Source organism: Hyaena hyaena, unplaced genomic scaffold, assembly GCF_003009895.1.
Source record: "Hyaena hyaena isolate Hyena2069 unplaced genomic scaffold, ASM300989v1 scaffold_1514, whole genome shotgun sequence".
NCBI classification, from domain to species: domain Eukaryota; kingdom Metazoa; phylum Chordata; class Mammalia; order Carnivora; family Hyaenidae; genus Hyaena; species Hyaena hyaena.
The window spans coordinates 101511-127764 of record NW_024082145.1 but is presented as its reverse complement, the minus strand read 5'-3'; the positions used below and the strand labels follow the sequence as shown (position 1 = coordinate 127764).

General features: G+C 62.9%; 1 protein-coding gene across 4 annotated transcripts in view; it reads right to left on the bottom strand.

Moving 5' to 3' along the window:
* PACS2 (phosphofurin acidic cluster sorting protein 2) overlaps positions 1 to 25069 on the bottom strand; it is a 53080-nt gene extending 28011 nt beyond the window's left edge. For all 4 annotated transcript variants that reach the window (XM_039223951.1, XM_039223954.1, XM_039223952.1 and 1 more), the window contains exon 1: positions 24948 to 25069. In XM_039223951.1, the coding sequence (XP_039079882.1) occupies positions 24948 to 25066 (119 nt within the window). In that variant the 5' untranslated portion in view covers positions 25067 to 25069. The remainder of the gene's footprint in view (positions 1 to 24947) is intronic.
* Positions 25070 to 26254: the final 1185 nt, after the last annotated feature.

The window sequence follows — 26254 nt, the reverse complement described above, 5'->3', positions numbered from 1 at the left end:
GAACGGCAAAGAGACTCGAGTGATCCAAAGGGCTCTGAGGAGGAGAATGGGGAGGGGGGGGGCTGTCCACATCTTCGGGGCCTGCGGCACTCAAGGCTCGTGGCGCAAAGCAGGGAGGCGCGGGGCAGAAGCAGGAAGCCCACTACACCAGACTTCACCAAAGTTTTGTGAAAAAATGGAAAAAAGCTGGAACTGGGAGAAAATGCTTGCAAACTGCTTATCTGACCAATGGTTCAATCCACAATATATAAAGAACCCTCAAAACTCAACAATGGGAAAATAAAGAATGCAGTGAAAAAGTAGGCAAAACACTTGCAGATGCTTCACCAAAAAAAGCACAAGGGCAGTAAACCAGTGCGTGAAAATATGCAAATGAAAACAACAGGGGCCGCCACCTCCCGCCTCCCGCAGGGCGGGTTCTGGCGGATTGTGCGGTGTCCTGAGCCTGGTGGAGGGGGCATTGGGGACGTCAGAGCTGTGGACAAACTCAGGGCAAGGCTGAACTTCACTGGGGGTTGTAAACAGTAAGTTTTCAAAAATTAAAAAAAGCGGCAAGACCCAATATCAGCCAGTGCAAACAGGAGGCCTTATCTGGGTCCTGCTGCGAAGAAATGCATGATCTGAAATGCTGGCGCGGCCCTTATTTGGGATGGGGTCTCGCGCTCCCCAGCACTTTCACGACGCCTGTTTCTAGACAATTGGTTGTGTCCACAACTGGGACGGAGACGACTGTATCTGGAAAGCCCAGCGGCACCCGGCTCTGACGTGTCCTCGGCACGGGGGCCCCTTCAGAGGCCACGAGCTGAGCCACGGGCTTTCTGTGGGAAGGGAAGGCAAGCTTGTGGCCGTGCAGAGGGTCCGTCTACATGGGTGCTGAGCGGCTGGTCTCTTCAGAGTCACGCATCCCGGACAGGCAGCACAATCACACGCCATTTGGATCCCCCTCCTTTTTTTTAAATTCTAAGATACATTCGAGCTGATGCTACTTGTGCAAACAACATGAAAAGCAGAGAGTCATTTGCACGCAGACACTGAGCCAGGAGGAAGAAACATCATTTGTTTTTACCCAAGCTGGCTCTGAGAGCAAGGCCTGAGGGCCGGGTTGTAGATTACAGCCAAGGTCGAGACCCTCGCATGGCACTGGCCCTCAGGGAAATTGTGAGCAGATCCGCTAAAAACCCCACAGAGGAAGATGCGTCACTAAACAGGGCTGTTACTGTGTGAGGCGCCCTGCAATTATACCGGCCTCAGGAGTCATGCTGTCAGTACAACACACGGTCCCTTCAACAGGCAAAAACCCAGCATCCCATCCAATGGGCACCACCTCCCCCTCCTCTCCGATGGCATCCGCTCCGGACCAGAAAGCCCACAGCACAGACAACCCTGGAGAAGCACTGTTCTGTTCTTTTTTTTTTTTTTTTAATTTATTTCTGAGAGAGAGAGACAGCGTGAGCAGGGGAGGGTCAGAGAGAGAGGGAGATACAGAATCTGAACACGCTCCAGGCTTAGCTGTCAGCACAGAGCCTGACATGGGGCTCGAACCCACGAACCGTGAGATCATGACCTGAGCCGAAGTTGGATGCTTAACCAACTGAGCCACCCAGGCGCCCTCTGGTTTTCTGAGACACAGAAGTGTGGGGCTTCCAGAAACATCGCACAGTGACATCACTAACACCCACCTACACCACGACCAGAATCAAGTCGAGATCCAGAATCAAGTCGAGATCAGGACCAGAACTGCAGACCCCCGCTATGTGCCTCCCGCCCCTCCCTCCTTGCCTGCTGCGGGAGTCACCGTCGGGGGGGTCTCCTTCCAGGAGTCGGCCAGCCATCCCCGAACTGGCCCCCCACCCCTATTAGCGGGGTGTCCACTTCCCAGCCAGAGGCCACAGTCCTGCCTGCAGACAGCTGGGTGAGGCCTCTCCACAGGCAGGTGGTGGACCCACGGGGGGGTGGGGGCGTGTGGCTCCCCTGTCGGGTCCTTCTCCAGGCTGCAGCCCCAGGGCCTAGGCAGCCACCCTGACCCTGACGTGGATGCCATGTGCCGCCCCGGACCACAAACACCTGCAGGGCTACGCCAGGCTGGGGGGGGGGGTAGTGTTTGGCTCCCTGTTGGCGCCAGACTGCCAGGCACACTGTTTTCACTACACACACACACACACACACACACACACACACACACACACGGCAGGGCATTGTTTCTGAGGTTGCACAGTGCATGTCACGCTGCCTACGTGTTGGTGATGTGCCCTCTCCACCCCACACCTGGTTTCTCTCAGACAGCGGCAGCACTGGGCCACCTAATAAACGTGTCGCACGGCCCTGCCCGCTGCGCGCTCCGCCCTTGGCCAGGCCCCTACGGACACGCAGCAGCACGCCCACTCCGGGCTCTGCGCAGGGCGCTGTCACGCCAGGCTCCCGGGCTGTGGGACTACATGCATCCCACCGGCCCAGAGGCGTGTTGACTCGCACTCGTGCTCGGCGGCTGCGACGGCCACCAGGGCCAGGCGGCTTCCAGAGGTGGGAAGTCCAAGACCAGCGTCTCGGGGCGCTCCTGAGACAAGGGTGTGCCCCGGGGCAGCGCCCTCACACCCCTCCCTCTGCACACGTGCACCCTGGCGGCACTGGCACGGACCCGGACCCAGCCGACGGCCTCATGTTTCCTAAATGCCCCGACGAGTGGCCTCCCCTCTCAGCTTATCACCTCTGCACGGCCCCGGCTCCAAGCACACTCACACTCCGAGTTGCTCTGGGGTCCGGGATTCAACACGCGAATTCGAGGGGGCCACACCGTGGCTCACCAACAGCCCGAAGCAGCGGTCTTTAGGTTCACGGCTGTGTTTTCAGCTTGCACTTGCTGCCGGGGACGCGCCCACGGGCCGAGCACAGCCTGCAGCCTGTCTGCGCCCTCCACCTCTCTTTCTAGTGCGGTAACTTCAGACCGTCCAGGACTCGTTTACCCCAGATGAACGTGGCAGACACCATCTCCTGGCTGTAGGCCATCACACGAAGGTGTTTCCAAAGTGTGTTTACGTAACACACGTCTCCCGCGGCCTGTGCTTCAGGGCACTGTTCTTCGAGCGCCCCCCCCCCCCCAACCGCTCACCTGCTCTGTTACGCCCAGGTCGGTCAGGCGCCCATGGCTGTTCTGTGCACGTGGAGACGATCATTCATAGGTGTCCAGTGGCCCCCCACCCACTTGTTCGAGAGCACACCTGTCCTTACGGAAGCCCGGGCCCTCTCTGAAGCCTGCCTCGGTCACATGTGTGATTCTGCGCTATCCTGTCCACAGCCGATCAGTCTGTACTTCTGCCAAATTCATAGTTTTAAGTAGTACGGCTTATTTAAATAAATACCTGCCGGGGAAGGAAGGCACAGACACCCTTCACTCTTCCCTAAAGCTGCTTCTCTGTTTCACGTAAACTGTAGGGTTAAGCTCGCGGGTTCCTCGCACGCCTGATTTCTGTCCGGGGAGAGAGGAGTCTGTGCACCCCTCACCCCGGTGCTTCCTGTCCTTGGGCGAGGGCCATGTGTCTTCAATGCCCGTGGTCCACTTGATTCCTGGATAGACGCTACTTGTTTTTATGTCTAACTGGATAGATGGTAATTTGTTTTTATTTTCCAATTGGTTACTGCAGGCACTTCAACACGGATTCCGGACGCTGATCTTGGGCCAATCAACATTCCAGAACTCCTGCTTTCAGGGTCTTCCTGCCCTTACAAAGTGGATGCCTTTCCAATGTCTGGAGCACTTTGTATGATAGGACTTATTTCTTAAAGATTTGGTAAAATTCACCAATAAAACCATCCGATGTTGTTTAGGAAACAGGTGGTTTTAACACAACGTGATTAAACTGTAGTGTGATTCATGGTTTTTCGTTCACGAAGTCAGTTACTAATTCATAATCTCACAAACTGCCCTCTCAGCTTTCATATTGACCGGCGTTTGCAGCGCTCTGCGACGTTTTGTGTGTCGGTGCATACCCGCCACGCCTGTATGTGCCCCTCCTGCCCCTTCCCCACTTCTCCCAGGCTGGCCACGCTCAGCCGCTCCCCACAGTGGGCCTCCGGCTTCAATCTCAATAAGCTTTGCTCTGCATCTCCATTTTTGGTTTGTTTGTTTTTTTAATTTATTTTTTTTAATGTTTTATTTATTTCTGAGAGAGAGAGACAGCGTGAGCAGGAGAGGGGCAGAGAGAGAGGGAGACACAGAATCCGAAGCAGGTTCCAGGCTCTGAGCTGTCAGCACAGAGCTCGACACGGGGCCCGAACCCTCGAACCGTGAGATCGTGACCTGAGCCGAAGTCGGACGCTTAACCCACTGAACCACCGGGGCCCCTCCATTTTTGTTTTAGACTTATGCTGTTCTTTAAGTGTCCGTGACGAAACGCTCACTTAGTCCCTAACATCTGCACTTAGGGTGAGGAGTGTCGGTGTTCAGAATCGACGCTGGCGTGGACACCAACACGGGGTTCTGGACTCCACTGTCCTGCTCACACCACCTCAGCGAGGGTCAGGGAGGGCGGCCCCTGTCTCCTGCGACCCCACCACAGACGTGCCACTGGGGCCCACCAGCCAGCCCTGGCCCCCTCCCTGGCCCCACCCTGGCCCTGGGTTCTTCTTCATGCAGGTGAAGCACCTGGGGGCCTCCGTGCGTTTGTGCAAGCATGGGCGTGTGCCCAAGAGCTGCTTCCTCCTGTCTTTCCAAGCAGTGGCCTGGCCGTGCGTAAGGGCAGAGCGGCCTCCCCAGCATCTACTGAAGCTGCCTGTCACAGGTCAGTCCTGGTGTGCACGCATGCGGGGGAATCACACGAGAGGTGCCTCTGCTCCCAGCGAGGGGGTGCCCGTGCCTCTGGTCCTGGTGAGGGGGTGGGGTGCCCGTGCCTCTGTGTGAAGGGCCCTGAACACACACTTCGATCCTGAGGGTCTCTGGCTCCTGCCGTGAGGGAAGAGCCGGCCCACAGGACAGCCAGCCGAGGGGCCCCTGACCCAGGACAACTGGCCCCCCGGGCCGGGCGGTCATCAGGCTGGAGCAGGTGCCAGGCCCCATCCCTGGGCCTGTCTCCGCACCGGCTCTGGGCACTATGGCTTCCATGGGTTCTAGGGTCAGTGGTCTTCGGTGGGGGGGCAGGGGGCTAACAGGACAGAGTCCCTGCAAGGAGGGCAGGCACCCTGGCTGCTGCAGGGAGCCCCCCACACTCAGACCACGAACCGAAGGGCCGGCCTGGGTGCCCTGGGTCGTGAGGGCCAGCGTGTGGAGGAAGAGGGAGGCGCCGGCAGGTTGGAGGGGACAGCGGTTGGGAGCTGGGGTGGAGGAAGGCGAGGAAAGGAGATGGCCGCGCAGGAGAGGGGCTCTGGAGGGGGGCCACGACCACTTCCGGGGGACCTGTATGGGCGAGGGCACAGGGGTGTGGGATCGGGGTGAAGGGTGGGTGTAAACGGAGCCATGGGACCGGGGACAGAAGGCTGGTGGGCGAGGGCAGAGCACCCTGCGGAAGGGAGAGTGGGGCCCCTCGGCAGGTCCCGCCGGCCAGAACACGCACAGCCAGGGGAGCAGGGTCAGGCGCTCTGCCCTGGGGTCGGGGACGGCGCTCTGGGGAGGGCAGGCGGCAGGGGGCAATGCTGTTCCCCCAGGGCAGTGACATGGGGGGGACAAGACCCGGAAGCCCCCCCGGTTTTGGTGAGTTGCAGAGTAAGTGTATAAGTGTATACATGAGGCCTGCAAGGAGCGTCTGTCGCCTGCCCCTCCCCCGCCCCGACCTTCGGGACCCACACGCCGCCCCACTGCTCCCCATTCCTGCCTCCAGAGACCGGGCCAGCCCCTGCGCCCTCCCCAGGACCTCAATTCCAAGTTGGAGCAGAAGAGGGACCCCTCCCCCACATCCTCACGTGTGACACAATCCAGAGAGACGGGACCGTGCACACCCGGCGGCCAAGGAGACGTGTGAGCGCCGCTTCCCAACTTCCCCGGGGCCTGGGCGGCAGCGGGCACTCATGAGGAGCTGTGTGGGGACGGCTCTCCGAGAGTGGGGTCTGGGTGGGGCACCACAGGGGTCCCTCGGGCTCCAGGAGGTCAGGGACAGAGGAAGGTCAGTCCCCGCCTGGGGACCCCTGCTGGTCTGGGGCTTTGGCGACCACACGTCACTGCAGGAAGACCTGTCACCTGCCGCGCGGGCTCCTCCCTGGGTCTCCAGGCGAGTCCAGCCAGCACTGAGGGTCAGAGCTCGTCACCACCATGGCTCCAACCCCCACCCCTCCCTCTGCGAGTGTTAATCGCCACAGCATTATTTTGGGGAACAGTTTGGCAATGTCTAGTTCCCTTTTTTATTGCAGTAAAATATAAGTAAACATAAAATTTACCATTTTTCATTGTGCAGTTGGGAGGCATTAAGCACATTCACACTGTCACATGTCCATCACCACCGTCCATCTCTAGAACGTTCCATCTTCCCAACTGAAACTGTCCCCATGAAATGCTCACCCCACCCTGTCCCCAGCCCCTGGTACCCCCTCCCCAAGTCCTGCTTTGTGTCCAAACGGGCCTGACTCCTCCAGGGACCTCGCGGGAGTGGAATCGCGTCCTTTCAGGGCTGGCTTGTTCCTCAGGGCAGTGTCCTCACGGTCCACCCACGTGGGAGCTGGGCCAGAATCTCCTCGGCCTCTAAGGCTGGGGGCTACCCCCGCTCGGATGGGCTTGTTTATCCACTCACCCAGTGATGGACACAAGCCACTGTGCGTCATGCCGTTTCCAGTGCTTTCAGGACACCGACCCCGGAGCCCGGCTGCTGGGGGCTCTGTGCTCAGCACCTCCCCTACGACCCCTGGGCTGTGCCACTTACATTCCCGCCAACAGAGCGCGGGGTTCCGGTTTTAACTTCTGGTCAAAAACTTTTGCCAGCACGGTTCTCCCACAAACAGGGCTCACAACCCTGACAGGAAGGCAAGGCTGTCTCTCCTAAGTGTCCCCCAGGCCTGTCCAGAGAGTGGGGACACCCGTGTGCCACTCTCACTCGCTGGGCAGACAGCACGTGGAGAACACGTGACCAACATGTCAGGAGACCTGGAGGAGGGGGCCTCGTCCCTGCCTGGGCCCTGCCTGCAGCTCGGTGCCTGCATGGCCGGGGGAGGGGCCCAGATGACGGACCCTTCCTGGAGGAGCGCCAAGGCCCCCAGTCTCTTTTCTGTCTGTTTCCACCTGTTTCTGCTCCACTCTCTGGCTCTTCTCAGCTTCGTCTGGCCCCTCGTTCTGAACACCTTCTGTGTCTGCCATTGAGTTCTGGCGGCCATGATGGAATGTTCTGGAATGTTCTCTCACCAGAGGCTCCCATTCCCATCTCACAGATGCAGGGTGTGCCACTGCTGAGTTCTGCCCCCGGTTCACCCACTCTCCCTTGCTCTGCTGATCCTGGACACTGGTGGCCGCTGGAGTCCGGAGCAGGGACAAGGACGCCACCCGGCTCCAGCCTCTGCCCTGGGCGCCCTCCCAGGGCTCCTCCAGAGGCTCCAGCCCTTCCTGGCTCTGCCGGGCATCAGAAGGAGGCACATCAGCCCCTGTGCCCTGCAGACCACCCGGAGGTGAAGCCCAGGACCCCTTGCGCCTGCTTCTCTCCATCTCCTGGGTGCTGTCGTGTCCTCCTCCGCACCGCCCTGAGGCCCCGTGTGGCCCTGCCGGTGGCTGCTGCTATGGAGGTGTCTCTGGGCAGGCCCGACATGCAGCTCAGGATCCAGGCCCTGCCGCCATGTCACTGCCTCCTCCCTCCTCAACGAAGGCCCTCGGGTCTGGGAAGCGCCCACTTCCCTGCCATCTGGACTGGCAGCAGGGCCCAGAACAGTGCCCAGCACACACAGGTACGTCCCCGCCAGGGGCACCAAGCTGAGTGGAGGAAGGCACGAGACCCCAGGGCGAGACCCCGACTCTCCTTGAGATGGGAAACGCGGATGCTAGCACAGCGAAGTCCGAGATGCACAACAGATGCGGGAAGACAGCTGCTGGCAGACAAAGGGCCAAAGTCCCGGGAACAAAGCCTCTTACAGAAGCACAACAAAGAGACAAACAATCCACAGAACGTAGGCGACAGCCGCGAAGAGGCGACCCACAGAAGTGCAGACCCACAGCCCCAGTGACCTCAGGCTCCAGAACCTTCCAGGGCTGCTGTCTGCCCCCTGCTGCCTGGAGCTCCAAGGGCACAGCAGGTCGTGCTTTTCACCCCTCCCCCCCACGGAGGGACACCTCCCCTCCTGTGTGGACTGAGGATCTGTGATGAGTCAGGGCATCAAGACCCTTAGCCCCCAGCAAGCGTCCCCTGCGAGTGGTGGGCTGTCCCTTGAGATGTCCACACGCCCGCCAGTCAGCCACACACCGCGGCCGGCTGCCCACTGCCACTCCTGAGCCCCGACCTGGGGTGCCCCCCCACTGCTGGAAGCCAGGGTCCAAACGGGCCACGCATCACATGGGCTCACCTGCTGCTGGTCTCCCTGAATCGACACCCGTCCTGCCCCCCGAATCTATACCCATCCTGCCCCCCCAAATCTATACCTATACTGACCCCCCAATCTACATCATCCTGCCCCCCAAATCTATACCCATCTTGCCCCCGGAATCTACACCCATCTTGCCCCCAGTCTATACCCATCCTGAACCCCCAAATCTATACCCATCCCGACCCCCCAAATCTACACCCATCCTGCCCCCTGAATCTACACTCATCCTGACCCCCGAATCTACAATCACCCTGACCCCCCAATCTACAACCATCCTGACCCCCCGATCTACACCCATCCTGCCCCCTTTGTCTTAGAATTACTCTTGTGAAATACGCATAATGCAAAATTGACCATCGTAAAGTGTTCAAGTCAGTGGTACTTAGTACACGCAGAGCATTGAGCAACTACCATCTCTAATTCCAGAACATTCTCATCAGCCTATAGGGAAAGCCCTTCCCCTTGGCTGTCAGCCCCATGGCCGCCCCCAGCCCCTGGCGGCCAGCAGTCTGCTCCCGAGGGTCCTCCTCACAGAAGGGTGAGGGACGGTTCACAGAAAGGGACCCACACGTACAGGCAGCTGCAGTGCCTGGTTCTCCGCTGAGCGACTTTTCCGGACTCGTCTGCGCTGCATCCTCATTCCTTTACAGGCAGGGCAACCTCTCTGCATGTCCTGTTTATGCGTCATCCACTGAGGGACACGCGGCGTCCCCTGTCTGGCAGCTGGGGACAGTGCTGTGCCTATTCGTGTAGGAGCCCCCCGTTCCCTGAGGCAGGTGCGCCGAGACCCCCTGAAACCTCGGATAGCCCCGACCCCGCACGTACACATCTCCTCTACGCGCACATTCGGGATAAGGTTGGGGTCAGAAATCAGGCACAGGAAGGGGTCATCAGCCGTGAGCGACGGTAACAGGACAATCCTAGTGATACCCGGCAAGGGAGGCTGTGACCGTGGTGACCTGCACTCACCCTGCCCAGATGATGGGGGACATGAGACGCTGGGGACGAGGTGAATGAGGTGAGTGACGCTGGCTTGTGGCGCAGCGCGAGGCTGCACTGCCCTCCGAGCACGTCGGGAGGGGACCTCCTGTCCAGACGGCGGCTGATGGTGGGGAACCCAGAAAACCACGACGGACTGCTGGGCGACCTTCTGCCGGAGCCCCCGCCCCTCTCAGGAAAGACTGGTTTGCTGGGCCACGTGGTAACTCCGTTTAACCTTCTGAGGGCCTGGACACTGCTCCAGGGCGGCCGAGCTGGGGCCCCGGCGGGTGCAGCCCTCTGGACGGCACCCGGCGCCCGAAGGGGGCAAGGACATTTTATGGGTTTCTGCAAAACAATCAGCACCCGCTGGCCCCTGGAGCAAACGCTGACTTCTATGGTTTTCATTCAGGTACGAGCGGAATGGTTGAAACGGCGGCCACGCGTGGGGCGCACTTCTGTGGTCCCAAAGGCGCTGACTCTGTGTTTGGCAAGAGGGAAAACTGAGGGGCCCTTTGTCTTCAGGAGCTGCCCCGTCTGTGCAGCCACGTGTCTGCCCTGGTGGGAGCTGGGGCTCTGTGCTGGCAGCTGGCTGGGGGTGCCCACGCCCTGCCCATGGCTCGGGGAGCAGCCAGCCCAAGGGCAGGGCTGGGGTGGACACAGACCGGCTGCCCCAACAGCTCCAGCAGGGCTGCAAGCCCACGCAGCCGGGCCACGGCCCAGTCTCGGGGCAAGGCCGGGGCACTTGGAGGCCTGGAGACCGGCATTTGGCCCAGCGTGCTTCCTGTAGGAATGTTCCAGCAGCGGTGAGCTGTGGCCGGACAGTTCGGAACCACCCACGCCCTGAGAGCAGGTCACCTGCCCCTGGCAGCCCGGGGTGGCCGCCAGCTCTCGGGCCCGGCTCAGCTTTCTCTGCTGTCCAGCCTTATCTGGACACGGCTGCTTCCTGCTAATCAGGAGGCGAGGTCAGAGGTGCCGTCTCAGTGTCTCCGCCGGCCGGCATGTGGGGCCAGAATGGCCCTTGTCACCGGAGCTGGGGAATCCTGGAAGGAGGAAGGAGGAGTGGCGGGGTCACCGTGGGCCCCCCTTCTGGCCCCAGCCCAGCCAGCCTGCCCACAGTGGGGCCAGGGCACCAGAGGAGGCGGGGAAACAGCCGGTTCCCAAGGGAGGTGTTGCTGTCAGAGGCCAGCGTGGCCACCCACAGGGAGCACTATGTGTCTGTCGGGGAGAGCTTCAAGGGGGCCTGGGACCCCGAAAACTCCAGCCAGCCAGCAACATGACCATGTTACACAAGGGCATTGGTTGTTGGCCAACGCGCCTGCTCTGGGACCAGCCACAGGGAGGTCTCCTGGGCCTGTGTCCTCCACCTGGTGATCCAAGTGCTCCAGAGGTCACCCTCGGCCCCTCGGCCTCCAGCCCAGCAGCCCCAGGCATGAGGGGAACCCCACACGGTCTCTGGCAGGCGAGGCCCCGCCCAGCGCTGTCCCTCCCGCCTGCTGAGGCCTTCCCGTTAGTGGAGGAAGTGGGGTTGGCAGGCTGGGGAGCCCCCAGGGTACCTCGGTAGAGCCATGTGTCCCTCCTGAGCAGCCTGCAGGCTGGACTTCAGAGACACAACGATGGTCCTAGGTGGCTCTGCTCCAGGCAGGGGATGCTCAGCCAGCTGCCAGCCCTAAGGTCTGCCTACACAGGATCAAGTGCAGGCCTTTCTCTGGCCAAAATCTACCCATTTCCTGCCCCTCCCTGACAAGGGCAGAGAGGGCTGTGAGCACACTCAGAGGGTACCCTGGGGGGACAGCCTCGCTCTCCAGCTCCTTCAGCATCCAGCTTCCCGGGGGCTCACCCCCAGCCCGGCCTCCCTGGGGGCTCACCCCCAGTCTGGCCTCCTTCCCCAGGGGCTCACCTCGAGCCTAGCCTCCCCAGGCGTGTCTCCAGGCTAACCCAGAAAGGAGCCAGAACCTTCTCTCTCAAGCGTGCCCCATGTTGGGCAGAACTGCCCTCAGTGATGGGTCTCCACGCGGGCCGAGAGGAGTGGGGCCCACACTGGTGGCAGGGACCTGTGTCACAGGCTGTCCCCCCCTCCCCCCACGGGCAGGCCCAGTGGAGGGACAGAACCAGCCCCCGCTGGGCACTGAGTGGTTCCACATTGTCCAATGACGACAATGCACCTGGGGCAGCCTGACCTCCCAGAGGTGAAGGGAAGCATAGGAGCCCCAAGGGGGCCGGGGCGGGGGGAGTCACGAGGCAAAGGGGCTGGTGTGGTCCTGGCATCGCTGACGCCTCACAGCAGGGCGTCCTCAAGGGCTCTGACCCAGCAGAGCCCGGGGTTCAGTGGGCGCCCCCACCAGGCCCTGCTGGGCACCGGGTCCCGGCAGACAAGAGGCATGAGGCTGCCCACAGGCGCCGTCCGGGGAGGGGTCGGAGGAGGCCTGCGGTGGGCACCCTCCCAAACACTGGGGGCAGTGGGTGCCATGCGCTAAATTTTGTTTCTTCCAAAATTCGAGTAGAAACCCACCCCCTCCGGCATCATGGCGGCAGGAGGTGGGGCCTGGACGGTGAGGCCCGGGGGGGGGTGCCCCCGGCTGCTGGACTAGGACCCCCACAGGCACTGCTCCGTTTGTGCCCCGTGTCGGGTAGGGGAGCCTCCGCCGAGCAAGCCCGGGTGCCCCGGGACCGCACCCCTCCACCGACAGGGCAGCGGGGCCCCGTCCCGAGGGAGCCGGGCGGGCGCAGGACGGCGGCAGCGTGCTGGCTGGCCCCACCCCGGGCCAGGACAGTGGTGACGCCAACCGTGCACACACCGAACCCACAGGGGGCCCTTCCAAGCAACCGGCGAGAACTCATTCCCCATGAGGAACCACGAGCAGGCTTCTCCCCAGCTTCTCAAAATCGCTGCGGGGCCAGAAGACAGTGTCCAGGGGCCCGGGAGGGTGGGGCAGGGGCCAGGCACTGGGGTCTCCGGGCACTGTGCTTGCAGGGCCTGGGGCCAGGGCGGCGGGGAGGGGGCAGCACACGCCAGTAACAGATAGAGGAACAGAAAACTTTCCTGGAGAGACTAATAAAGGAAAGCAAATCAATCTTGATCTGTTTCCCAGAAAAAAATGAACAAAAAAGCAAAGGAAAAGAAAGCATGACAAAAGAGCAAACGTAGCAAGTGCCGCAGAGGTGCCAGCCTGCCGGTCAGAAGCGGACTGTGTGTGAGCTGACCCCCGGGCAGAGCGGGGGCTGCGCAGACACAGCCGGCCGGGAGGTGCTAAAGACAGAGGGATTCAAGCGAGGAGGACAGAAATGACAAGGGGCCTGTCACCAGGAAGCTGAGCCGAGGCCGCCCCAGCCACGCCCAGACCACCTGCGCAGGAGGGCAGGCGGCACACCCGGCAGCGGTGACCTGGGAAGCAGGCCAGGGTCCAGGGGGAGACGCCACTCGCCCAGCCGGCCGGGGGCGCGTCACCAGAGGCCTTCGAGGAAGCAGCACAGCCCCGGCTGGGAAAGGACGAGACGAAATCTCCAGGAAGCCCGTCCACCCCCTCTCACAAACCCATCTTGGGCTTCCTGCACATCCCGCCCGCCTGGGCTGCGTCCGCCCCGGGCGCCACCAGGCTCCCAGCACCACACAGACCACGTGCAGCCTCTGCTGGCACCAGGGCCCCCCTCACCCCATGCCAGCCCCCCCACTGGCTCCACCTGCGAACACCCGAGACACGCTGGCCACGGCCACCGACTGCCCACCCAGGTCCACAAGGCGCTCCCGGGTCTGTGCTAAGCTCTCTGGGCCCCTGCCTCGCCAACCCCCTGCTCTGCCACTTGCTCTCCTGAGGATCAGGTGACCAGTCAGGGAGAAACACATGGCCACCTGCTCCCCCAGGCGCGCACCCCTCGCCTCCTTCCTCCCAACCAAGGCACACAGACACGGACCCCAAGTTCCCTCCAGCCACCACCACCCCCTCCTCTCCCAGACGGTGCCCACGTCTCCCACTCTCTGCGGGCCACACCCCAGCAGGCTCAGCCCCAGCCAGAGAAACTCCTGGAGGGTCCCAACAAGGGGTCTGTGCTCACACATCTCCTTCCAGCAGCAGCCTCCCTGGTCTCGAGCCTCCAGAATCCAGGGAGGTTCTCACCCTTCCCAACAGTGAGTGCAGGGCTCCTCTTCTCAGCCACACCCCTGCCCTCGGGCCCATCCGGGAGGGACCACCTCAGATTTGCCAGGGACCCCACCAAGTGAGGGCCAGGGTCACACCGAAGTCAGGCCAACAGTCAGGCGGACTGGCCTGCAGGCGCGGCCACTTCCCACCACCCTCTGTGGGCACAGCTCCCCATGCCGAGCCAGAATCCTGCCCACAGCTCGCTGGGTGGCCGGGACGAAAGAGTCAAGGTGTCATCGCACAGGATGAGGTACACTGGCTCAGGCGGGCCTGGCCTCCCAGGGGGGCCACGAGACCCCGAAAAGGAAGGGGCAGGGTGGGGTGCCGCGTGGAGCCGGTGTGAGGCAGGTGCAGGTGCAGGTGGGCGCTCGCCCCTCCCCCGCACCTGCCCTGAGTCCCGGCTGCGCACGCCCCGCCGTGCCCGGCAGCTGGAGACGGGCTCCATGTGCAGAGGAAGCAGCCTGTGTGGACCCTCCAGTCACCTGTTCGCTCAGAGCGCTGGGCCCACGACACTCCCCGGGCTTCCCCATTTCCAGCGGCACTCTGGCCGCTTACACCGCAGCAACCCCCTCCCCTGAGACTCTCCTGGAGCTTCTGGACGCCCCCCCCCCCGTCCTCCCCACAAGCATCAGCCAGTCCAGTGCCCAGGACGGTGCGGGAGGCCGGGGGGCCGCAGGGAGGGGGGAGCAGGCTGGGCCTGGTTCCAGGGGCTTCTCGTCCAGGCAGGAAAGGCAACAGCTGCCACGGAGCAAATCTCAAATGACCACGGGAATGCCAAGCTGGGCGCCAGGAGCAGCCGAGATGGAGGCAGCAGGGCGTGTGGGGGGCCCCGGGCCCCTGCGCCGGAGCGCTGCCCTGGCTTCCCGCGCCCACGGCTCCGTGGCCTGGGGGCGGGCCTCGCTCTGGGGCTCTGGGTGGAGGAGCCGGCCTGCCTTTCTCTCTGGGCGGCCAGGCCAGGCCACGCTCTGGGCAGAAAGGACCCTGTCCTCCCCCTCCTCTTAAAGGAAACAGGAAACCCCCAGCCGGAGCGAGTTCACCCGGAGCCCTCTTGTAAACCAGTCCAACCAGACACGTTTTCTGTGTGCTCCTGACACGAAGAGCCCATCACCGCCCAGCGTGCTCCCCGAGAGCGGCCAGGCCGTGGGCCCCGGCCACAGTCCGCGGGGCGGTGTCTTCCCACCCACTGGGCTGCCTCCTCTGCCTGAAGACACCGCCCGGGGCTCCTGTTGCAGGGACAGCACATGCGGACGCCCCAGCTTTCAAGTGACGGCGAGGCGAGACCAGCAGTTTCCTGCGTCCCCCACGGCGGCGGCTGGTGACACAGCTGTCCCCTCCCTGGCGGGCCTCTGTGCCGTGGTGGCACAGGATGGAATGTCTGCCTGTCCACGGGGCGCGGGCTGTCCACACCGGCTTCCCCCAGGGAACCCTCACCGTGGCCCCCACGCTGGTCTGCCGCCTGCACGGGGCTTTTATCTGCCAAGACCGATGCCACTGGTGACCTTCCGGGAGCTCAGCTGTCGACAGTCCTGCTCCAGACCGAGGCCACGAAAACCACACATCTAGAACCTTCCATGACCTGCCAGGGTCTAGGTGGCTTTCTAGAACCCACAGATGGGTGTGGCCCATCCTCCCCAGCACATGCGGGCAAGTCGGAGGCAGAGATGTCAGACGCCTCCCGCCCAGACCGCAAGGCCTCAGCCTCATGTCTCCTCACTGGGGACCCCAGCAGGGCCCCTCGCTCGGCTGTAGCGCCCACACTGCTGAGCACAGACCAGGAAGGCAGCCTCCGTTGTCACAGCACAGCCTGAGAGCCAAGTGGCTGGAAGGGAGCCAGGACCCCGTGCCCCTCACAAGCGAATGGCCCATCACCCCCCCACCACGCCCCTTCTGTCCAGGAAACCCCGTCGTCTTCCCTCCCTCCCGTGGGCTCACCCCGAGCAGGCCCCTGCTCAGCCCCCCACGCTCACTCCTCTCTCGGGGGCCCCACACCCACACCCGAGTTGGTCGTCCCGCCCCTGATGCTCCATCAGGCCAGCACCGTGTTTGTAAACATGGTCCTGTCCACACATTTCCTGCCTGAGCCGCCCAGAGGAGGGGTGTGCCAGCCCCGTCCCGGGCAGCGACGGCCATCCAGTTACGCTGCCACTGGTCACAGCCCAAGCTGGGGCCCGGCCAGAGCCCGCACGCCCCGGAGGACCCGCTGCAATGGCCTCACACCCCCACGGGGACCCCAGGGAACAAGGAGCTGGTCCCCTCCCGGGTGGGCAGGCATGAGTGTGCAAGCCCTGAGGCAGCCCCTGCTGCCCAGGAGTGTGCCCCACTCCGCCCAGGGCAGGGGGGGCCTAACCAGCTGGGGCGCAAGGTCAACCATAGTCACGCCACGAAGTGAGACTCAAATTACCCTAAAGATCCTGATAAATAAACTTGAAGGAATAAAAAATATCTGGGGAAAAAAAATGTAGTGGAAGATGCAGGCGTCCAGCTGTCCACAGTTTGAGGCTCTGACTCACACAGAAGCCACCCCAGAGGTCACCGCAGGCCTGCCTGGGGGGCGTCGCCACTTTCCCAGTGGGGACAACGTGTGCCCTACACACTGAGCTGGTCAGCCGGGGACAGAAAGGAGGTGGGTGCCACACAGATGGAGACGGTGCCGTCCACGCAGGGCAGAGCCGGGCCTGGGGGGGCGAGGGCCTGGGGGGGACGAGGGCCGGGGGGAGACGAGGGCCTGGGGGGACGAGGGCCGGGGGGGACGAGGGCCTGGGGGGGGCGAGGGCCAGGGGGGACGAGGGCCTGGGGGGACGAGGGCCTGGGGGGGACGAGGGCCGGGGGGGGGCGAGGGCCTGGGGGGGCGAGGGCCTGGGGGGGACGAGGGCCGGGGGGGGGACGAGGGCTGGGGGGGTATGAGGGCCTACCTGGTGGGGGGCGGCGGGGGCCTGCAGGGAGAGGGAGCAACGACAGGGGCTAAACCCCTGGCAACAGGAGTCGCCCACACAGAGGGCAAAGGGTGGCAGTGTGGACAGACGCCTGTGACCGTGCTGCTCACCTCAGACCCCACGGGGGGAGGGGGCTGGAACGGTGGTGTTGCCACGTGGAAACCAGACACGGAGCCAGCTGACAGCCAGCCGTGACACACTCGAGGCACCTCCCTTGCTGCCAGGAGCACAACCCAGCTCAGAGGGGGGGGCCCCAAACCCAAACCCCTCCCTGGCCTGACCCTCCGTGCCCACCGCCTGTCCTGGCCCCCCACCCCTCCTCTCCCACCATCGGGGCAGCGGTGCCCACAGGGTGAGGGCACCATGGCCGGGCGTCACCTGTGCCCCCCCACCACCCCTGCCCTTGAGGTGCAGACACCGACGTTCCCCAGACGCCTCCACAGGGGAGCCGCCCTGGCCGCTCTGCGCTCGGCCCCCCCAGCTGTCAGGTGCAGAGCACAGAACCCGGCCTTCCTCCAGAGGGAGCGGGGCCCGGGCGGCCGAGACGCTGCGGCTCTGGTTCAGTGGCCGTGACCGAGGCACCTCCAGGGCAGACGGGAGCTGGGCCTCTAAATACCCGCCCACACGGTCTTCAGGGCCGGCTTTCCGTTGCCCAGGCTGCCTAGCGATCCCCGGGAGCCGACAAGGGGCAGGCGCGGGCCAGCAGTTCCGCACACTTGCCGCGCTCTGCACCGAGTCCAAACTGCCGCCGGCCAGGACGCAGGCGTGTGCCAGTTCCCGGGCGCAGCTGCCTGGGGCTGCCGAGGTGCTGGAGGGCACCCGCTGTGCTGCGGGAGGGTGCCCTCCACCCTGCCTGTCTGCGTCCCTGGGACGGGTCACTCCGGCTGGGCCACACGCCGCCTGGGCTCCTGTCGGACCCTCGAGATCTGATCCATCACAGGGTCAAAAAGACCAATCACTTTTCCTGATTCTACAGCCACTGTCTGGAGTGGTCCCCCTACCCCCTCGGACACCCTCCCTCCCTCCCTCGGCCCTCCCCTCGGACTCCCTCCCTCCCTCCCTCAGCCCTCCCCTCGGACTCCCTCCCTCCCTCCCTCGGCCCTCCCCTCGGACTCCCTCCCTCCCTCCCTCGGCCCCCCCCTCGGACTCCCTCCCTCCCTCCCTCGGCCCTCCCCTCAGACTCCCTCCCAGGTGGGACTGCCAGCACCTGGGGCAGGAGCAGGGGAGAGCTGCTTCTGGAGCCCAACCAAAGGGTCCCCACCTAAGCAGCATGTGAGACTGCACACCTGCCCCAGCGCGGCAGCCGAGAGGTCCTCTGTGACAGCTGCTTCCTGCCACACAAAAGCCAATTCTGCACGGGCAGCACGGGCAGCAGAGCGCGGCCCGGCCCACACGCACGGGTGAGCTGCAGCGCGGGGCACGGCAGGCCCCAGCGCCCCCCACAGCTGCCAGCCCATGGGCCGTGGAATGCCGGCCTCCCTGGTCTCCCCTCGGAGCAGACTTCATCCTTCAGACGCTGCAGGCACCCTGGGCCCACCCCCACCCTCGCACACACCCACCAGCCCCGCCGCCAGCCAAGTGCGCGGCTCCCCCGGCACATGCCCGCACGCTCGAAACAAATCCCACACCCGTGAGCAAAGCACCTCTGTTCAGCTCTGGGAGCTTCACCAAGTAGCCACTCCACGTCCAGGCCGAGCCCTGGGCAGGACACAGTGCGGTCCCCACTGGGCGGCCAGTAGAAGGAAGAGCTGAGAACCGGCCACCATCACAGGGACACAAAACCTGCACAAGTGGGATGAGCTGTCGCGCATCCAGACGGGGCTCCAGACGCGAGCGAGGACACCGCAGACAGACGGCTACTGAAGAGAGGTTGGCTGGCACTTCCCAGAACCGGTCAAAACCACCAACCCACAAAGTTGGAGAGCCCGCACCCGGACCAGGCAGCGTCAGGAGGAAGGCACACCTGCAGCAACGGAGGCGACCACAGAGCCACCAGGAAGGCCAGACCTTCAGATGAGTCTCACCTGACAGCTGACTTCCCAAGAGCAAAACTGAGTGCAAAGTCAGGAAGATGTGCCTTCCGTGTGCAGACGGGAGAGGCCACCTGCACGTCCACACCCGCAGGACACCTGCACATGGCGGGGAGAGGCCACCTGCACGTCCACACCCGCAGGACACCTGCACATGGGGGGAGAGGCCACCTGCACGTCCACACCCGCAGGACACCTGCACATGGGGGAGGAGGTGCCACCTGCACGTCCACACCCGCAGGACACCTGCACATGGTGGGGAGAGGCCACCCGCACGTCCACACCCACAGGACACCTGCACATGGGGGGGAGAGGCCACCCACACGTCCACACTCACAGGACACCTGCACATGGCGGGGAGAGGCCACCTGCACGTCCACACCCGCAGGACACCTGCACATGGAGGGGGGAGATGCCACCTGCACATCCACACCCGCAGGACACCTGCACATGGGGGGGGGAGAGGCCACCTGCACGTCCACACCCGCAGGACACCTGCACATGGGGGGGGAGAGGCCACCTGCACGTCCACACCCACAGGACATCCTCCAGAAGAAAGGGTCAACGTTTCCAAACGTTTCCAGATACACAGAAAGAACAGTTATCAACATAGCCTCACTAAAGAAAATTCTCAAGATGCATTTTCCGACATAACCAGGAGGAAATCAATTCCAGGATCTGAGTCGCCAGAAGAATGAAGGAAAAGGGCACCTGGGTGGCTTAGTCGGTTAAGCGTCCGACTTTCGCTTGGGTCATAATCTCACGGTTCGTGGGTTCGAGCCCCGCGTCAGGCTCTGTGCTGACTGCCAGCTCAGAGCCTGGAGCCTGTTTCAGTCTGTGACTCCCTCTCTCTCTGATCCTCCCCTGCTCACACTGTCTCTCCTAGAAATAAATAAAAAAGTATTTAAAAAAAAAAAGAAGAAGAATGAAGGAAAGGAAGCAGTGAGTTTGAGGTTAATCACGTGTTAGCAGAATAACGAGGGAACAAGCCCTCCTGGGTCTCCAGGACGGCTCTGTACACCGGACAAGAGCATGTACGCGTGAAAGGGTTCTGTCAAAATAACACGCTGTAGGGCCCGTCCTTGCGTCTGTCAGGAGCGGAATAAGATAAAGTACCTTGAAAATACAACCAGTATGGAAATTACAATCTACACAGTAACCACTGAGACACAGAAAGAGTGGTAAGTTTCAAACTAATATACGATGGAGAAACAGAAAAAAGGAAAAAAAAAAAACAGTACAAAATAAGACCCAAGAGAAAGCAAACATAAAAAATAAAAAACTGATGAGCACAAAAAATAAACAGGTAGACGCGAACCCAAACGTCAATAATTCGGACAAATGACAACAGACTGAACGTTCTAGTTAAAAATTAAAGATTCTCAGAGTGACCAAAAACTAGATCCACGTCGAATAACCAAAGACACATGTCACATGTAAGGATGCGGGCAAGGCTGAAGAAAGGTGGAAAAAGAAAGAACAGGCAGGTGCTCTCCAGAAGCTCAGAGAGCTTTCCTGCCACCAAAGTCCACGTTCAGACAGACAGCATTCCCAGATAGTCACATGCACTCAAAGTTCAAAACCGCCGGAAGGTATCATAATCCAAGCACGTGTGTGCCTAACAGCTTAGCTGACACAACTCCAAGAGTTGTGTGTGAGATCAATCCAACATCGGAAGATCCTAACACACGTCTCCAGTAGACGAAAACGGGACCAGATCTGATGAAGGCACTGAACCGAGCGTGGCGTGTGTGGACAGACATCAAACGCCAACAACTGCCAGAAACACATTCCTTTTCGGTACAAACAGAGCATGTATGAAAACTGACCTCAAACCGAGCCATAAGGCAAGTCACAAAAAACGTTAAGGGCCTGGTGCCATCCTGCCCACCCTCTCTGACCACAACACAATTAAGTTAGAAAAGAACAACGGGCAGAAGAGAGATGGACTGCATCACGGAGAACTAAGTAGGAAGAAAACCCATATGTTTGCATATTAAGAAACTTGGAAGTATCCCGACAGGCTACAGAAAAAATAGTGAAAAACGCATCTTCGGTGGAACGACTGTACAAAAGCCTGCGAGGTGCAGCTGACTTCCTACGAAGACATGCTTGCGGGCAAGGGGACGAGGAGCCGCGCGTTTACCTGAAGAAATTACAAGCAACAGCAGCGCAGGCCTGAGCATGAGCGGCAGAAGACCAGGGAGCGGTGTCGCCTCACCCGCCGCTGAGCCCTTGGTGACCGAGACGGCCGAGCTCGTGCACCTGCACAGCCGGCGTGACGGCCCGAGGGGACGGCACTACAGACCCTGCCGCCGCCACTTGAAGAAAAACGAGAGAATATTACGAACAACCATGTGCCAAAAAACTCGAAAATCTGGACAAAATGGACAAATTCTCAGGAAAACAGATTTTAAAACACCAGCCAGAGGGAGAAGTGTCCCGCAGCTACGGAAGCCGCTTAACCTGGGCGCTGCCCGTCCAGCGACCCCTCGCTGAGCCTCCTCTCGGGCGGCGCCCCGCAAGCGCCCCGCAGAGCGGCTCGGCCCGCGTCTAGGACGCGCAGCGTGGCCGAAGGGGCGCGCTCTGAAGCGCCTTCTACAGTCTCTTGGCACCAGAATCCGGTGAGACTGCAGGCCACACGTGCACAGGCACAAACCCTAAACGAAACCTTAATCGTCCACACCCGCCAGTGAACGGGAAGGGTGACGCCGCGCGACCCGGCTGGGGTTTCTCCGAGGTCAGTGTAATACTAGCAAATGTATTTATATCACGTGACGTACCGCAACAGGTTGCGGAGATTCAGATGATGCTCTTAATTTTTTAAAAAAACCTGTTTGGTTATATTCAACATCCACGCACAACAAGCCCAGAGCAAAACCTGAGAAGCCAGCACCCGCTGTCAGAAGGGCTAGAAGTCACAAGGCGATGTCACACAGGGCAGCCAGGGGCAGCAGCAGACGGTGCCACCACTTCAGAAAACTGGCAGTTTCTTCCGAAACTGATGCACACCCACCTCCCCCGTGGGCAGCTGTCACCAAGGAGAAGTGACAGCCCTGCCCCCCAACGGCCGCAGCAGCTTTGACCCCAGGCGCCTCGTGCTGGAAACAACCCACACGCCTGCTGACAGGGCAGGTGTAAACAAAGCGTGGTTTCTTCCTCCCACAGGACACCGCGCGCCCAGAGAAGGAGCCGCGGACACGGGCTGGGCGTGGGTGAGCCCCAGAGCCACAGGCTGCCTGACCCCCCACGGGGGGCCCTAGGAGGAGGGGACCAGCCTGCAGGTGCGCAGCGGCCGCTCAGTCCTGCTGGGCTGTGGCCGCTGGACACACACCCGCCAAGCGTCCCCTGCCAGCGGACGACCCACCACACGGTCCCTGAAATGGGCCAAGGATGCAAACCAGGGGAGCGGATGACGAGAGGAGAGGGCATGACCAGCCTCCCAACATTTAAAAATTAATCAATAACCCCCAACGGGAAAGAAGAAATAAATGGGGCACGCAAGGGCGTAGAGTGACCAGAACCTGCGGAGGTCGGGGGGCACCTGTGGAACCCCAGCAGCGGCGGCAGTGAAGGGCGGACACGGTCGGGCGCCACTGCTGACGGTCCCTCGAGGAAACCCGCAAAGTTGGGCCTCCCTGGAGTTACAGCCCGGACACCTCGCAGGAGCCCCGGGAGAGCAGGGAGCTTCTGCCACCACCAGGAAAGGTGCCCAGACCTCGCGGGCCGCCAAGAACTCGCATCACTGGACGAAGACGGTCCTAACCCGTGTGGCCGCGGAAGGATTACTGTCCCCTCAAGAAACTGCCCAGGATCCAGGGGGGACAAAATAAAAATAAGAAGGAGAAAGAAAAAATGGCAAAAGAAGCGTCCTTCAATGTAGCAGCCGAGGAAGTGCAAATGGTCTACATCAGGAATCAGAGAAATTCAAATTAAAACCACGAGACCGTTTCACACCCACCAGACTGGCAAAAATGAAAAGTCAGGCAAAGTGTTGGCAAGAACGTGGAGCACCGGGGATGCTCCTCCCTGCCGCTGGGGGCTGGAGTTGGCGCAGACGCCCCGGAAAGCCGCCTGGTAGTAACACCGGCACCCCCCAAACCCTACTACCGGCACGTGCTTGCCGTGGAGGCCTGGCCGCCCACCAGGGACACACGTGTGGAGGGCAGGGACTCGAGGCCAACAGCAGCACGTTCGAAATTGGCCAAAACCTGGAAACAAGCTAAAGGTCCCCTGAAGAGCAGAAACCCACGCTGTCATCTTGCAGGGATGATGACATGGGCACAATGTCACTCAGAAACTTAAAGACTGGGCAAAAGCAAGACATGCAAATGAACAGAGAGAGTATCACCCCTTTTACATACGAAGAACAGGCTTGTGCAGGAGAGGGGGGCAGGGGACCGGCACCACCTCTCAGGGAGGGGTCATCCTCACCAGGAAAGGGAGGGGGCGCGTGCTATAGCCAATGTTCCCTATGCCCAACCCATGAACTGGGCCTGCCTCTCCCGGTGGCTGGTGTGCTCGCCTCAAAGAGCACGGCCCCACGTCACCCCTCCTCTCCCAGCCCGCACACCCCACACCCTCCCTTGACGCTCACCAGAGTGGGCTTCCCAGACTAGCTCCACAAGGCGCTGCAAGGCCCCTAAATCCAGCTCCTACCCTCTTGGTCTCTCCTGCAATCTCCCCCCACCTCCCTCCAGTTAGACTTCAGTGGTCTCTGGGGGGCCCCAGGAAACGGCTAGAGAGGTGCAGCAAACAGAGGCTATACTCTACACTCTGTCAGGGGGGCGCCGACACGAGAGATCTAAGGGTTGGTGGTGGTAGTGACAGTGCAGAGAGGGACAGACAGACACACTGGGGGGTAAGAGCTGCCCATAATGACCCCTGGCTGTGGGACTCGACCCCAGGGCAAATGCCAAGATGGGAAAGGGCTTGGCTCCACTCCTGGGCTTGGCTGTGAGGCCCGGAGACCTCCCAGAGAAGAGGCGAGCAGGCAGATCTGGAGTCCTTGGCCCCCAGCCCTGGCTGACACTGACCCTCAGGTCTCACAGGGTCACCGCACCCTGAAGGGGGCCCCATGCAAATCTGGCAGGTGCGTGGAGGGCCCATCCTTCCCACTTGGCACAGCCAATGCCCTGAGCTCCCAGCCCCACACCCCCAGGGGGACAAACCCCACAGACTGGCATCCACAACGGCTCGCTCCGAGACACATATAGAATGAGCTGGGTCCCCCTCGGCAGTACACCACCCACTCCCCAGGTCTGGATGGCAATCCTGAGGTCCTCACCAGGAGATCTAGTCCCTAGGGAGTGTTCCTCTCTGCAGCCCTCCAGGCCTGGTGTCTATTCCAGAATGGACCCTGGTGCGAGTCTGTCTCTCCCCCTCAGCCTGAGAGCTTCATCGTCAGGGACCACTGAGTCCGGAGAAACCAAGAGCGCGCCAAGCCGGCAAGAAAAACAGCGAGGCGGCCGGTCTGAGTGGAGGTGACTCGGCTACAGCACTGGCCTGTGGGTAGACCTAGTCCAGACATTCCCACTGGGGTCCAGCCGCTTCCCCACTGCCCCCTCCTAAGGGAGGCAGGCCTTTGCCTGGCAAAACTAACAGCCCTGTGCAAAGCGCTCTGCTTATGGACACGAAGGTGTCTCTAAACTAGGAAACGCAACGCGAACAGGTAAAGGGCCAGCAGGACTGAGCAGGCAGCAGCGGGCCCCCGAGACCACCAATAAAAAGGTGTGTGCCAGATGAAAGAGAGCAGTCACGGTCCCGACTTCAGATGTCCTCTGGACCAGGGGCGCCCTGCAGGTCACTCCCAGGACGCTCTGACTTGACAGTGTGGCCGCACTACACGCAAAGGAAACCTAACAGCAGTGGAGCGAGGAGAGCGCGTGAGTCAAGTCCAGCAGCAGCAGCACCGCATCAGTGGCAGGTGCAAGGATGCTGCCCGTGAGCGAAGCCAGGTGAGCCTCGCAAGACCGCGGGACGAGAGACGCCCGCGCCACTCCCTCCCGGCGGTGCCCGGACCTCAGAGGCCCTGCACGCGTCAGAGGTTGCTCCCAGAGAATGCGCATGCCGGAGCGGGCCGCGCGACGCGAGGCCCGGGGTGGGGGACCCCGAGGGGACATACGGTGCGGGTGGGTGCCCCGGGCGCGAGGACTCGCGGCACGGCCCCAAGCACGAGGTCCCGGCTGGAGTCCCAGATAGACAGTCCCGGGTGGGGGCGGCCCAGGACGCAGGTCCCGAGTGGACGATGCGAGGCGGACGGTCCCGGGCGGGGACGGCGCGGTGCGCAGGGCCCGGATGGACAGCCCGGGGCGGGAGGTCCCGGGCGCAGATCCCCGGTGTCCGGCAGGTGCGCGCGGGAACAAAGCGGCCGGGCGGCGGCGTACCTGGGCACGCAGCTGGGGCTGGAGCCGTCCACCTCCCAGGTGGCGAACAGGTTCATGGGCACCGGCGTGTTGAGCGCGGCGGGCGCGCCGGCCAGGCCCAGGCGGCCCCGCTCGGCCATGGCGCCGGCCCCGCCGCTCCCTCGGCGGCCTGGGCTGCGGCCGGGCCGCGGACGCGCGGCGGGCGGGCGGGCGGGCGGGCCGGGCGCGCGGAGGGCGGCGGCGCGGTCACATGGCTGCCGGCGGCGGGGACGGCCGGGCGGGCGGCGGACAGGCCCGCGGGCGGCAACCAGGCTGCGGCCGCCCCGCCCCGCGCCGCGCGCCCCGCCCCCGCCCCGCGCCGCGCGCCCCCGCCGCGCGCCCCGTCCCCGCCCCGCCGCGGCCGCCAATTGGCGGGGCGGGCGCGCGCTCGCCGCCTCGCGCCCAATCGCAGCCCGCGGATCTCTGGCCGGAAGTGCGGGGACGGGCGCGCTCCCTGCAGCCGACTCGCGAGGCGTCCGCCGGCTCGCGGCCCGCGGGAGCGCGCGCTCGCGCCTGCGCACAGGCCCCGCCCCGCCTGCCCCACCCCGCCCCGCCCCCCGGGGGCGGCGGGATGGGACCCTCTCCCCAGCACCGCTGTCCCCCCGCACCACACACACACCCCGCGGGTCCGCCCGCCACACGCGTTCCCACGTCCCCAGCCGGCCGCACCGCCCAGCACCCCAGCCCCGCACACTCGCGTATCCGGGGCGCCCCCCAGGGGCACTCACTGTCGCCCCGAGGGCCCCGTGTCCCTACGCACCCATTCGGGGCCCTCCGCACACTCTCCGTGTCCCCTGTCACGGGCCCCGCGCCCCTCCCATCCCCCGGAGGCGACCGCACCCCCCCACCAGGCAGCTCCGGCGGTCCTGCCCTCGCCCGCCGGGGGCCCTGCCTGCGGGGGCGCTCGGGGCGCTGTGCCCCGCCCGCTGTGTGGGGCTGATCCTCGTGGGACCCTACAGTATGCTCTTTGCGCCCCGAGCCCCCTGTTACCCCGCGGTGCCCCTCTGCGTTCCTTACGCCAGACAATGGAGAACATGGGGGCAGGGGCGGCTCCCGACCCTGGGGCTCACGTGGACTTGGGGACCCAGGCCGGTAGGGGACCATGCCCAGGGCTACCCAGCTGGCCCACGGGGCAGGCAGGGTGGGGAAAGGCCCCGGGAAAGGACGTCCAGATCTGAGGGCGCAAGGAGTCCCCTCCCCCGTCCGCTGGGCGGCGGTTCCGGTCAGTCGCCAGATGCTGCCTGGGGTGCAGGGAGGCTTCCCTGGCATCTGCTCCGCTCCCACCGTGT